The sequence below is a fragment of the Podarcis erhardii genome (assembly GCF_964252035.2).
Source record: "Podarcis erhardii genome assembly, chromosome: 17".
In the NCBI taxonomy this organism is placed as follows: domain Eukaryota; kingdom Metazoa; phylum Chordata; class Lepidosauria; order Squamata; family Lacertidae; genus Podarcis; species Podarcis erhardii.
Genome location: NC_138515.1, coordinates 13,082,303 through 13,097,642, shown reverse-complemented (window position 1 = coordinate 13,097,642; position 15,340 = coordinate 13,082,303). Strand labels below are relative to the sequence as shown.

At 41.3% G+C, this 15,340-nt stretch overlaps 1 protein-coding gene across 3 annotated transcripts in view; it reads left to right on the top strand.

Moving 5' to 3' along the window:
• The window catches only part of CNTLN (centlein), a 166,914-nt gene that overhangs the window by 78,833 nt on the left and 72,741 nt on the right, over positions 1-15,340 (top strand). For all 3 annotated transcript variants that reach the window (XR_014152056.1, XM_081844812.1, XM_081844811.1), the window contains 2 exons: positions 10,090-10,190; positions 15,219-15,310. Coding sequence is in view for 2 of the 3 variants with exons in the window: in XM_081844812.1 (XP_081700938.1) it covers positions 10,090-10,190; positions 15,219-15,310 (193 nt within the window). In the remaining variant the exon portion in view is untranslated. The remainder of the gene's footprint in view (positions 1-10,089; positions 10,191-15,218; positions 15,311-15,340) is intronic.

Sequence of the window (15,340 nt, the reverse complement as noted above, 5' to 3'; positions counted from 1 at the left end):
TAGTCACCACCCCTCCTTTATTAACAAATTTAGCAAAGCAAGCAAAAAGAACAGAGAAAGAGGTAGGCAATGTGGGGAAACCCATTAGCTCACATTAAAGAATACAATAAGTATTGATACAGCCATCTTAATTTAAACATATAAATTGATATGTGTCAAATAAATGTCCAGATAGGTATCCACATGAAGCTGACATTTATAAGAAATGTGTTCAAATGTGGCAAAGGCGGTGAGGTCCTCAGACCCTTCCATGGCAGGTATTTACCCTTCCATGTGCAACGTAGAACTCTCTTAGCAACTATAAAAGGGTTCATGAAATACCCTTTGGTTGTCCTTCCATTAATCCCCATACTGGAATAATGTAGTTTAAAAGTACATGAAAGATAAAGGATTTCACCAGGACAACATTAATATGGACAACAACTTCAGACCAAAATGAATATATCACTGGACATTCTCACATCATATGCCACAATGAGGCATTATTATTACTATTATTTAACAACATTTTTGTACTACTTGATTTTTTTTTATAAGAAACATTAAAATTATCAACAAGAAGTGTTAAAAGCAAGTAATTTTAATTATCGTTTTTTTAAAAAATGTATCAGCATACTACAGGTTTATAGCTGGCGAATAAAGTCAAAGCTGTGATTGGCAAATGATCTTTTTGGCCAATGCACAAATGTTGTGAATGACTAGAGCTGCCTTTTCTGCCTCTGTCTCACTGCTGCCCAGCTCAGACACTGTGCATTGGTTGATGGTGTGTCTATGTTTGCAGCATGCAACCTGAGTGATTTTATGGCTTTCAGCAGCAGCAGGTGTGCCTGCCCCCTCTGTTGTACACATCTAGCATGAACACAGCTGCAACAGAATTATAGTTTATGATGTCCTTAAAAGTGTTGATGGTGTGTTTTATTTATAATTTTTATTTATTTATTAGATTTATACCCGTGACCTTCCTATAAAGGACCCCAGAGCTACTGAACAGGGCAATTTATTTGTCTGATACATAGCCTGTTCTGAATCTGGTTTCTTCCAGTATCCTGTTCCTGTACTTACTTTTCTGGAAGTAAGGCTGCAACCTCAATCCTATTTACCTTGGAGTAAACCCCATTGAGTTCAATATGGCTTACTTTGAGTAGACATGTTTAGCACTGTGATGTACATCGGTGGGACTTACTTTGGACAAGTTGTAGGATTGTGTTGCTAAAATCTCTCAACATCCTTTTTTTAAAAAGCAGTTAAGCAGGTCTGGGGCAGATGGGGAAAAAGGCTGCCGTGGGCACAGAAACTGTCATGGGCTAGGTCCCTGTGCCACAATTTATACACTACCTTTATTTATTATAAATTTATTTCATAAAATTTATACACCGCTTGGTTGTAAACCCCCCCCCAACAACTCAAAAGTGCTTCACAAAAAGAATGAAATGAACAGCTGCCTAAAACATATCAAAAAATTAACAGCAGAGATAAACTAAAAACAGAATAAAACACACACCAACACTCTGCACATTTGAGTGTGAGGAAGGATGAGTTGGGACTTTTCGTCGGAATGAGAAAAGGCCCAGGTGAACTAACTCTTGGTTTCTTGTCTCTAATTGGGTCATTTTTCTTGCAGCTATTCTTCCAAGAGCACATACCAGGGAAATAGCACCAGAATTTAACTTTAAGTGGCCATATCAATGCCTTGTTTCCGTAATTAGAATTCTGTCAACATCCTTTCTGTGTTAGCTTGTTGTGGCCTCTCCTCCTCCTCCTCCTCCTCCTCTTCTTACCTTCCAGGCATTTATAGAAGCCCATTTAGTTAAGCAGCGTTTTGAAGAAAGGCTGCTACAGATGAGACTGGAATTTTTATTTGGGGGGGGGGAATGTGATGTGGAAAGGGAGCGGCTATTTTATTGGATCTTCTGGCTGGTGATCAATATGAGAGATGTTTGGGAGCCAGAGAAGGAGAACCGCTGCTGCTCTGATTGATTTTGTAATTTTATTGTGCTTTTAGATTTGCCAAAGGTTCTCGAGGGCCTGGAAGGGATGTGTCTCCTATGAAAAAGTTTATGTACAAATGAGGCAATGATTATCTAAATAAGGTGTTTCACAGAGGTTAATAGAGATAGGCCTGTTACATTAAATTATTTTTAATAATGCTGACTGTTATTAAAAATTAAGGCGTTCTGAGCTTCAGTCACTTTCCCTCTATGCAGGTCCTTAAGTGGATTAATACCTACATGCTGCCCAATAACCTCCTTTCTCAAATTGAAATAATGAGGAGGAATGTAATACTCCTCGCATACAATTTGTGGTTGGGAGAACTTATTAATATGATTTATCACTGACTAACTCACTCAAAGGGAGTCAAGGTTGTGTTTTATGACAGAGGGAAGGCAGCGATAAAATGCAAACTCCCTTCTTCCCTTTTCTTTTTTTGTTAGGACTGAGCCCAGGCTTCATTCAGAAGCTACCTTTGCAACATGGGAGTTGCTTGAGTCGCATGGTCCCCTCCAACATTGCTCTGGTGATGCAATAGGCAGGCAGTTGGGATGGCAGAATTGCTTTCTATGCTGTCATCTTCCCAACTCACACAGATATGTTTGAAGGGACTCCCAAGAGCCAATTAACCCTAGGAATGGCAGATTAAAATGTGCTTATTTATTTACTTACAGTATATATAGGCTACTCTTTGTTCAGCTTTTTAAATCCAAGAGCTGAGAACAAAGTACCAAAGATAAACGGGGGGGGGGGGCGGTGTGGAGGGACAATATGTAAAAACCACAAAATCCTATAAACACTTTCAATAAACAGCAAATTAGCATTCTGTCATCATAAGGTAATGAGGACAATTAAAAGATGCAGTTTAACCAAATACCTAGATAAAACACAACATTTTGTTGCCAGTTTTGGACAAATCATACTTTGCAGTGGTACCTTGGATCTCAAATGTAATCCATTCCGAGAGTCCATTCGACTCCCGAAACTGTTCGAAAACCAAGGCGCGGCTTCCGATTGGCTGCAGGAGCTTCCTACACTCAAGCGGAAGCTGCGTCGGATGTTCGGCTTCTGAAAAATGTTCGCAAATTGGAACACTTAACGGGTTTGCAGGGTTGTGGGAGCCGATTTGTTCGGCAACTAAGCCGTTCGGGAACCAAGGTTCCACTGTACATTTGAAACAAATGGGACTTGCAACAAAATGTTGCTTTGTATCTCAATCACTAGCAGAAGTGCTCTTATTTAGGGTGCCAGCCGGCTATTCCCTCCCCGTGATACTAATCAGCTATAATAGGCTCAGGCGTGCCAATTCACTCTCACTCTTCAATGTTTCACTTCCAGCTGACACTCGAGAAATCTTTAAAAGAATCAGAGCACAAAGTGTGGTGGGGCTGGAAGGAGGCGTGCACAAGCTCAAGGTTCACTTATGTAATGCCCAACCATAGTTTGCTGCTGCTGCAAACCGTGAACTGGCCCAGTTCACGATTGTGAACATGCAAATGTTTCTCGGTCATTAATTGGAAAAAAAATATCCAGGAAAGACATTAAGAATTCAAACAGATGCACATCCAGGCACCATTTGTTTCTATGATATGCCTTATTTGGGCATTTCAACGATCTGAAACTTGATGTGCTTGCAATGGCTATTCACCTAACCCTGGTTGGAAGATCCAGAAAATGCTGAACAGCTGTCCTTGGCTAGCTGATAGTTATCAAACTGCAATCACTTTCAGATAGTCCAAATTGGCCAAGGAATTCAATAAATCATTCTCTGTAGCACGAACATGACTAAAATGTAAGTAATGCTTGTACTTCTCTCTCTTTTTTTGCTTTACACTCTTTTGGCAGCCTTATCCCCCAATGTATGTAATGGTTTTTTGCTTTCTCACACAGGCTAGATCAAACACCTGCTCCAAGATTTGCTCTCGCCTCCCAAAGCTGTCAGTTGACACACAAATATACAGACCTTTTGAAAGAGCATATCTTGCCCTTATTGCAAGCAGATGTACCTGAATCTTAACATTGGAGGAGCAACGGGAAAACTTTTGTCATACTAGTATTTGACTGCTTAAGAAGTCAGATCTGGTTCAAGCTTATTTCAGATCTTACAACTTTAAAGACTGGCAGGGTGGGGATATTGGCGAAGTAGAATAAGAGAACATTGAGCCATGTTGTTTTCTTCAGCCTTAATTTATGACATCTGTATTGACAGCAGAATTAAAGGGCAGGTTTTTCAGCAGTTTTACAGGGATTCGTTGAGGAAAAATTGGTGTTAGGTTTCCTTTTTCTTAATAACAAAAAGCAGCTTTATTTCCCTAGTAACACTCCTATATTCACATAACAGCATTCCTCACAGCAAGTGAAAGAATATTTCTGGTTCATTGGGTCATGATGAAAAGCACTTTAGTATGACAATTGTTCTGGTTTATGCAACTAAGTGATAATCCTATGAGCCACTAGGCTGACACCATAGTATTTTAAGTAATGTGTTGTGGGGTCTTTGCTTTTCCGTCAAGGGGCATAAAGAAATTATGATGCGCCACAGCAAGTCACGTACCAACATGAATCATGCTATTTATTTGTGAAGAGGCAGCTATTGGCCATGCTCCTCAGTACTTCCAGCCCCTCATGCTACCTGAAAAATAAATAAATAAAGGCTGCCCATCAGCCTTTCGTGTTTTTTCAGTTACTGTCAGGTAGCACAAACAGACTATTGATAGGGTTGGGCAATCTATCACTATATCGTCCAATACCAGTTAGAAGTTAAATCATGATATCAGTTTCATAATTTTGACCTGGCAATATATCACGAATCATGGTGTGTGTGTGTGTGTGTGTGTGTGTGATGCAAAAATCACCAAGTGGGAAAAAGCATGAAGCCAACCAATGCCTCCACTGAGCTCCATCCTTATTTCAGACAATATGATATATCGGTATATCGTGATGTTTAGCTGGTAATCTGTCACGACGTTGAAAGCCAGATATCGCCCAGCCCTAGTTAATGAGTTCCTAGTGAACCAATTGTTATTGGCTGTGCTATGGTGGCTATGTTATACAAAGGACTTATGTCGAAAGGGAGGAGGAACAGGGCCAGTTAGAAGCATTGAACAGGAACCTTCAGCTTTGTATGAGTAGACCAGCAGTGGCATAAATTCTGTCTAGGATTAACAGTAGTCACATTCATCTTTTTAAATGCAGTTTTTAAATGCAGTTTTTATTAAATATTTTATCATGCTTTTATCCCGTGTTTGAGAAGCATGCTTTTATCCCGTGTTTGAGAAGCATTGAAAGAACAGGTAGCAGTATACAGGATAAAGGATCAGTGTTATCAACATCATTTGTACATGGGAAGCAAATATGGCTACCAAGCCCCTCCCCTCAAACAAAGTCTAACTGTACAAGATTCTGCAGCAGGTGATTATGGATAGCCTCCAGACTTGATTACTGCAGTCTGTTTTATGTGGGGCTACCTTTGCTGTGCCCTGGAAGCTCCATCTGATACAGAATGTTGTGGCTCAATTGCAGACAGGTGCAGGTTTTCAACAGCTTGCTGCAGGATCTGCATTGCCTGCCTATATGCTGTCGGACCAGGATATGCAATAAGAGTGCAATAAATACAATTAATCAAAACAATATAAAACAAGGTAAAAGGGACCCCTGACCATTAGGTCCAGTCATGGCCAACTCTGGGGTTGCGGCACTCATCTTGCTTTACTGGCCGAGGGAGCCGGCGAACAGCTTCCGGGTCATGTGGCCAACATGTCTAAGCCGCTTCTGGCGAACCAGAGCAGCGCACGGAAACACCGTTTATCTTCCTGCCGGAGTGGTACCTATTTATCTACTTGCACTTTGACGTGCTTTTGAACTGCTAGGTTGGCAGGAGCAGGGACCGAGCAATGGGAGCTCACCCCGTCGCAGGGATTCGAACCTCCAACCTTCTGATCAGCAAGTCCTAGGCTCTGTGGTTTAACCCACAGCGCCACCCGCGTCCCTAATATAAAACAATTTATAATATAAAACAAGCAAAACCACAAAATAACCACCGGTCACACTAGGTATGTGCTCATGAGCTGCACTGATGTTCTCTCTGCAGACGCAGCTGCCCAGCCTTCCACTTCTGATTTGGAAGGCTAATTAAGTCCCCGCCCCATCTGCTCCACATTCTCGCCTGCGAGCAAGCCCATCGCAACCCATCGCCCATGAGGAGTCTCCTCACCCTCCTCACACCTCAAGCTAGTACCAGTGAACAAAGCCCTGAACAACTTGGTACCGTGGTATATTAATGAGCACCTCACCCGCTGTAGGTCACCTAGATCCCTGAGATAATCAGAGGCCCAGCTTCTTCAGGTGCCTAATGCCCCCAGAAATTAAATTTCTCTAAGCTTGCTCAGAAGAGAGCATTGAGCGCAGTAGCCCCTGCATTATGGAACACTCTCCCAGTGGAGATGAGGCAGACGCCAGCGTTGTATGGATTTCGACGTGCTGCGAAAGCATTTTTATATTTCAGCCAGCCTTTCCAGAATGTTAATTTTATCCAGTCACTTTTAATATTCTGCTGTTTTATTTTATGATGCGAGTTATTTTATATTTTATTTAAATCGCTTAGAAATCTATGAATACGGGTGATTCATAAATACTTTAAATAAATAGTAAAAGATCAGTGACATTCAGAAGCAGAAGTGTATTCCTATACTTTTGGGGAACTAACTTCTTAATAGTGGAATTATCTACATATGTATCAGAAGGATATCATACAATAGGAAAAGTAGATTTTTCTATGTTCCCTTTTTGCAATTCTGACTTGGGGTGTCACTTTTCTACACTGCAGCTGTTTTCCATATTCTGGCAAGCTGGACAAATATGCATGGAATGCCATTTTAATTACAGCACACCCCTTTGGACTATTCTTCTGCCAAACATTACATAACTATATATTTGAAAATCCATTAAGATTTTTAATGAAAATCATAGAATCATAGAATTGTAGTGTTGGAAGGGACCCCAAAGGCATCTAGTTCAATCCTCTGCAATGCAACTAAATCTCAGCTAAAGCACCCATGACAGATCACCATCAAATCTTTGCTTAAAAACCTCCAAGGAAGGAGAGTCCACCACCTCTCATGGGAATCTGTTCCACTGTCGAACAGCTCTTGCTGTCAGAAAGTTCTTCCTGGTGTTTAGTCAAAATCTCCTTTCTTGTAACTTGAATCCATTAGTTTGGGTCCTAGCCTCTGGAGCAGGAGAAAACAAGCTTGCTCCATCCTTCATGGGACAGCCTTGATGCTTTTGAATTATGGTGCTGGAGGAGACTCTTGAGAGTCCCATGGACTGCAAGAAGATCAAACCTATCCATTCTGAAGGAAATCAAACCTGATTGCTCACTGGAAGGACTGATCGTGAAGCTGAGGCTCCAAGACTTTGGCCACCTCATGAGAAGAGAAGACTCCCTGGAAAAGACCCTGATGTTGGGAAAGATGGAGGACACAATGAGAAGGGGACGACAGAGGACGAGATGGTTGGACAGTGTTCTCGAAGTGACCAAGCTGTGAGAGGCAGTGGAAGACAGGAGTGCCTGTTGTGCTCTGGTCCATGGGGTCACAAAGAGTCAGATATGACTAAACGACTAAACAAAATCATATCGCCTCTCAGTCTTCTCTTTACCAGGCTAAAAATACTCAATTCCCTCAATTGTACCTCATAAGGCTTGGTTTCCAGACTCTTGATCATCTTGGTCACCCTCCTTTGCACACGTTTTCAGCTTGCCAATAACCTTCTTAAATTGTGGTCAGCAGAATTGGACACATTATTCCAGATATGGTCTGACCGAGGCAGAACAGAGCAGTACTATTACTTCCCTTGATCGAAACACTATACTTATGTTGATGCAGCCTAGAATAGGATTGGCTTTTTTTGCTGCTGCATCACACTCCTGACTCATGTAAACTTGTAGTCTACTAAAATCCCTTATCATTTGTACTACTGGCAGTCCAGGTGTCCCCCATCTTATATTTGTGCAGCTGATTTTCCTGCTTAAGTGCAGAACCTTACATTTGTCCCTATAGAGATTCATTTTCTTAGATTTAGCCCTGATTTCCAATCTGTTAATGTCCTATTGAATCCTGATTTTTACAATGTTTTTCAGGCAAAAATGGATGGCTGCAAAGCTTCAATTATCGTGTTTCGCAGGACTGAAGATTTTTATTTTGGTGGAAGTTAAACCCTCCTCACTGAAGGGTTGTTTCACACAAAATGCAGGGGGAAATGAGTTTACCACTAAATGTATTCTTAAATGAGAAGTGCAGCCAATCCTAGCTCTCTGATGAATATATCTGTAGGATTTTGATGATTATATCTGTATGATTTTGTTTGAATGGTTGTTTGAAAAATTATGTACACCCCTTCATCTAAAGGGTCAGCAATTATGTGTAGTAAAATATCTTACAGACAGGGCTTTTTTTCAGCCGGAGCCTACAGGAGCTCAGTTCTGGCACCTCTCAGGTGGGCCCCATTGCCATGCTAAGAGAATGACGGAGATGTTCATGGTGAGCTCCGGCACCTCTTTTTCTAGAGAAACAGCACTGCTTACAGAATATAGGATCAGAGTTGTCACCTGATCCAAGACAATGCAAAATGAAATGAAATGAAACCTATTTCATAAGGACGGATCATAGAGAAGTTGTAAGGAGTGATCTAAAAAGTTTTCTGATGTATCCTCCTGGAATTGCTTATGTGCTTCAGGTGCTTTGTGTATAAGATTTTACATAAATGCCTCTGGTTATTGCATGTATCCCTGGTACTTTGCCTAAGGTCATGATAATTGGTTAATCTGTAATCATTATGATGTCTTCATAAAGACAATTATTCTGTTTCCTACTTATTTGTAATTTTTTTAGGCTGGAATTTTTAGTCCCGTTCTCCCCCCCCCCCCCCCCCGTTTTCTGTGTCCTGGTTTAATTTAGCTAAATGCTGGTTGGTAATATTCTTCAAATGCAAGGGATATAATTAAAATAGTTTTAGTGTAATGCACTGCTATTTTTCGGGAAGAAGAGGTTTCTACGCTGAGAGGACAGGGCTGCTCCTGCCACACAGTTCTTCTCATATAGAATCATAGAACTGTAGAGTTGGAAGGGACCACAGAGATCATCTAGTCCAACCCCGTGCAATGCAGGAATCTTTCACCCAACACGAGGCTCGAACCCACAACCCTGGGATTAAGAGACTCGTGCTCTACTACCAACTGAGCTATCTGCTGCTGGACAGATGACTTGATGGGACTTTGACTCATCATAGGAGGAAGCTATTTCTAGCTGAAACCCTGATTACTTACAATGGAAGCAGAAACCAGCACACACAGGAAAGAAAAAGAGATCTGCATTTATAAGGGCTGTGTTGTTCACTGGCAGAGCTTGAGAGTACCAGCGTCACAGTTATTCCAGTACCGTCTAGTTAATTTTTTCATTTGCTGTGAAATCTGTCAATGGGCAAATACTCAAACTTGAAAGCATAACATCATAATAAGAGAGTATATTGCATTTCAAGAAAATCAAATCAAATACAGACCGTTGTGACAATGCTTTCTATTTTACAAATCTCTTCTTTTCTTACGTGGTTGTGATTTGATTACTGATTTCCCCAAAAGTTGGCATTGTAGCTAAACGTGAGAGTGGATGTATGTACATGTTTTCAATTAAAGAGACTAGAAATGGAACAATAGATTCTCTTGCTGATCGTACTGTGCTGGAGCAGGACTGCTCATAACATACTAGTGTTAAAAGTTACCATATTTACTCAAATGTAATGTGCTTTTTTGGCCAAATTATGTTGTGGAAATTAGGGTGCACGTTAGATTTGACAGTACATTTACATTTGCCAGCAAATACTTCTTTGATTTCAAAGATTTGAAAATTGAGGTACGCATTCAATTCAATGGTACATTAGATTCGCGTAAATACAGGTAACACAAGTGCTGATATGTGTTTTCTGAAATTCAGTATAAAAGTTTTCAGTATTTTAAGTGCCATGTTTTTGTAGAGTATGTCTCTTTGACTTACTCACCCCACATTCTTTCTGCTGTGCGCTCAGTTCTTGTGTGTGTTTTTCTAGACTGAATTTAGAGGAAGAATTGGATCAGATGAAAGTGTATGCATCTAGGGATAAAGCTACAATACAAGAACTGAATATATGCCTGCAACAAGAAAGAGAAGGTAGGCTTATTTCAGCCATAATGTCAAACAAACCATGTGTCGTGCTAATTATAGTTTATAACCCAAACCAGAGTTTTAGATCTGTTTCTGTGCTTTTCTTTTCTGTCCTCGCAACGCTCAGCTTCATAGGTTCATTCTAGGCCCCATGGTACAGTTGCAGTGGGAAACAGAGCGATGGCTGTATAATTATGATGTGTTAATTCAGACATCACACCAAACTGTATTCTCAAACACTATTAAAATCATGGCCTCTGATGCTGGTTTGCCAGCCAAATGCAAACTGGTTTGTCAATTCACAAATTACTTGAAAACATACTTAAGCTTCTTAAAACGCTGGCTGGCGAAACCATAATTCAAAAACCACAATTGGTGATAACTATAGCTTGGTATGATGTCAGAATTGCCAGGGAGGTCACAAAGCTAAACAGCTGCCCTGAGCTTCTTAGAAGAAATGTAATAAATTTCCCTCAGTTTACTTACGCAGAGGTTTGCTGTTGTAATAATTTTTCAGCTTCTCCCTTTTTAATCATGAGGATCACATACATAGATATAAGAAATGGCCTATCAAACCATATCTATGGCAGTTGTCCCTCTTGCATCTAGCAACTTGTCTGTGTCAGTTATGTCAGTCACTTCAGATATACATTGCTTCAAGTGCTTTCTTTGTTGTGAAGCTCTTCAATAAGTAAGAAATGAGTCACAGTTCTCCTAAAATGGCACTCTACCATAATTAAGTCATAAAGGCATTGGCTCTAATGTGTGCCCTATTGCATTAATTGAATTTAACTTCAAATTATTGTGATTACCATAATCATGCATTTCAGTGCTTGCTTTTTTTTAAAAAAAAGGCTGGCATCTGGGATCCAAAAGAAGTGTTTGCATAGCTGTTAAGGGGATTTGGTTTCCAACCATAAGAACGTTAGGAGAGTCTGCTGAATCAGGCCAGTGGCCCATCTAGTCTAGCATCCTGTTCTCACACTGGTTGACCAGGTATCTGTGGGCAGCCTAAAAGCAGGGCATGTGTGTGACAGCACTCTCGCCTCCTGCTTTTCCCATGATAACACCGGTCTTGAAAGACCTACACTGGCTCCCAGTACGTTTCCAAGCACAATTCAAAGTGTTGGTGCTGACCTTGAAAGCCCTAAACGGCCTTGGTCCAGTATACCTGAAGGAGCATCTCCACCCCCATCGTTCTGCCTGGACACTGAGGTCCAGCGCTGAGGGCCTTCTGGCAGTTCCCTCCCTGTGAGAAGCCAAGTTACAGGGAACCAGGCAGAGGGCCTTCTCGGTGGTGGCACCCGCCCTGTAGAACGTCCTCCCACCAGATGTTAAAGAGAACAACAACTACCAGACTTTTAGACGACATCTGAAGGCAGCCCTGTTTAGGGAAGCTTTTAATGTTTGATGCATTACTGTATTTTAATATTGTGTTGGAAGCCGCCAGAGTGGCTGGGGAAACCCAGACAGATGGGCGGGGTATAAATAATAAATTATTATTATTATTATTATTATTATTATTATTATTATTATTATGCCTCTGGTAGTAGAGGTAGAACATAGCCATTGTAGCTGGTAGTCATCGATAGCCTTGAATTTGTCTAGTCCTCTTTTAAAGCCATCTAAGGAGTCACGTTGCCTCCCATAAATACTTGCCATTATCTTTTTTCTTTTTCTACGTTGGCACATTTTGACCCTCTAGCTTAGAGTGCAGAAGCAGAATCCCTTGGTGGGGGGAAAGCAACATCCCTGTGGATGTGCGCAGCCCAAAACTTTGAACACTCCAAACCCAGAGTGGCTGGGGCAAGCCAGTCCGATGGGTGGGGTACAAATAATAAAATTATTGTTATTGTTATTCATCCTAGTATTCTGAGGTTCCATTTCCAGACTGGCTGGGGCCTGGAATGGGAGACCATATCCTCCAACATTACTGCAATGAAAATAGGGTTGTCCTATAGAACAACAACAATTTTACTCCCTATACCCCGCCCATCGGACTGGCTTGCCCCAGCCACTCTGGGTTGCTTCCAACATATATAAAAACATCATAAAACATTAAACATTAACAAACTTCCCTATGCGGGGGGTGGGGAGCCCCACCGGGAGCACAGGGCAATGGCGCACAGCCCACCTGCCGCTCCCAAGCCTCCCCTAAGCCGCTGGAAAGAAGGGGGAAGGGGGGAAGGCTGCCAGCAAAGTGGCATGGCTCCCCCCTCCCCCCCCCCCGCCAGGAGGCAGTCCAGAAGTGTAGGGGAATATCTATTTTTCTTTTTTCCTATTGATTTTTAAAGGTGCAGCTTATTTACAGGTGTGGCTTATATCCGCTGTTCCTGGAAAACCGGGACACTTGGAGGGACTGCAGCATTCCTCTGAGGGACTGGAGATACACTGCCGGCTCTGGCTTAATTTTAACTGTAATCTGGACATTTAGTCAGTGTTGTGTCAGTTAACCTCACAATCGACACCTGAATCTAGAGTGAATTCTGCATACTTTGCTTGGTAGCAATGAACCTTTGTAACTCCCCCCCCCCTCTCTCTCTCTCTCATTTGTTGCATTGTGGCTTTCCTAAATTCGGGATCACCGGAAAAAAAAGATATTTAAATCACCTTTGTTTTCAGTGCGTGTAAGTCTTATATTCAGTAGTTGTACTTCATATATCTAATCATGTTATAAGGTTTAACGCTGAGTGCTTTGACCAGTTTATTATTAGAAACAAAACAAAAAACTTCCTCAAAAGTAAATGTTGATGTAAAAGCTACAATTGACATTCAAATGAGTGAATATTTAGAAAAAGATGAAAAGCCTCTATGTGTTACCATTGCATGTTACTTAAAGGAAGTAGCAAATGTATGCAGTACCACTGTGCTGAGGGACTAGCCTTGGAACTAACATGGGAGCTGATAGATTAATATCAAGGTAAAGGTACATATTCCCCAGCTGCACAATTTTACTTTTTTCAGCTTCTATTATCTTTAGACTGGTGCTCCATTTATTTTGTGAATACAGAAGTTTTAATTGGCCATGACATGTTCCAAAGACAAAAGAAAGATCTAATTCTCTCTAACAAACTTGTTAGTCACTGTTTATGCCAAGAGGATTGCTAACCTACAGAGAGTAGCAGGCTTTTCTTCTGCTCCTCCTTTGTTTGTGAATTGAAAGTTCTTAAGTGACCTGCCATGTCTGCTTTACTTTTGAATGACGGTTCTAAAGCAAACCTTTAGCCGGTATAGTGGATATTATTCTCCGAGGATGCACGTCTTGTTTACCCTAAAAATATTTTTGCAACATTTGAGCAGTTTTGCTGCAATCCATTTCCTTTATATAACATTTTTTAAAAAGCTCAGTTCACAGTTAAAAGCACAGCTGTGGCTTAGTATATGCACACAAACATACTTTCTGTGCCCTTGGCTAATGGGCACTTGATGAATTTAATTTAAATATGGGAATGGACAATTGGAAGGGGTGCATCACTGCATATTTTGGGAGAGAAGGACTGGTCTGGAGTGAACCATTCAGACACGCAAACCGTGATTTCATGCTGCATTCATTAAGTAGCCATCTTGAAATACCTCAAGGGCTGTCACATGGAAGAAGGAGCAAGCTTGTTTTCTCCTGCTCTGGAGGGTAGGACTCGAACCAATGGCTTCAAGTTACAAGAAAGGAGATTCCGACTAAACATCAGGAAATACTTTTTGACAGTAAAAGCCATTTGACAGTGGAAAAGTCTCCCACGGGAGGTGGTGTACTCTCCTTCCTTGGAGGTTTATAAACAGAGGTTGGGTGGCCATCGGTCATGAATTTTTTAGCTGAGACTCCTGCATTTGCAGGGGGTTGGACTAGATGATTATTGGGGTCTCTTCCAACTCTGCAATTCTATGATTTGGTCCTTTGGGCAAGCTAAGAAGAAGAAGAGTTTGGATTTGATATCCCGCTTTATCACTACCCTAAGGAGCGGCTAACAATCTCCTTTCCCTTCCTCTCCCACAACAAACACTCTGTGAGGTGAGTGAGGCTGAGAGACTTCAGAGAAGTGTGACTGGCCCAAGGTCACCCAGCAGTTGCATGTGGAGGAGCAGGGAAGCGAACCAGGTTCACCAGATTACGAGTCCACTGCTCTTAACCACTACACCACACTGGCTAGTTGTGTGAGTGAGTTTCTGCCCATGTGGTCATGAATATATCCAGCACAAACCGCCGAAAAGGCATTGGAATGATGTGATGGAAATGGTTGGAACTGGGCCGCAGAATTGGCTTATCAGATGGAGCAGCGGGGCGTGTTTTCAAGGCGGGTTCCAGATTGCCTATTTGAAACGCATGTTTTTACTTTTATAAACAATGGTTAGTATGTGACAAAAAATAGGTTTTGAGTTTTCAACTTTGGGGCTAGAGCGAGGAGGAGGTACAGTTGAGGGAAACCATCAAGCGTGTGGATGATCTTCAGAGTGGTGAATAGAATGATGGGTCACCAGTTGGTTGCTGGAGTTTCTAATTGCTATGAATCTCCAGCATTTCACTGGAATGGCATGTGCGACTTATCCTGTAAAGTACTTGATCTTTCACCTTACAAGAAAGGGAGTTTAAAGTTCCGTCCACCCTAATTCTGTTTCTGTTTGCTTTGTTCGCCAATCACTCTGATCCTCCTGGCAGGGGATAAGACCCAGAGAACAAAACTGCTAGTGACTGTGTAGATAAAAAGACTTGTGAATTTGCCTTTTATGGCACAGAGGGAATAGTCTATAAAAGAATGAAGATGGGAATAAAAGTACAGCATCTTTAACCTGCACATCTATTGTACCTTTGAAAAGCTTGTACTGGGGGGGAAAACATGGTGATGCTACAAGGATTAATAATTATACAGCATAAGACTTTAAAAAAAGGTCACTCTTTTGAGGCTGACCAAATGGCTTGACGAGAAAATAGACCACATTATTCATAATTGGGAAGCCAATGGACCCATATCCTTAAAATGCCTTGGTATTGTTTTACTAGGATATTAGGTGTCAAAATATATTATTTATTTCCCCTTCCAGAGCTGCTCTTTAGACTTGGTGAAGAGGATGGGGTCAAGAACAGTACTCCAAAGAAGAATGTGAAAGAAATACCAGCACAGACATTACTGAAGGTACCCTAATCTGTAAGATATTGAGTCCAG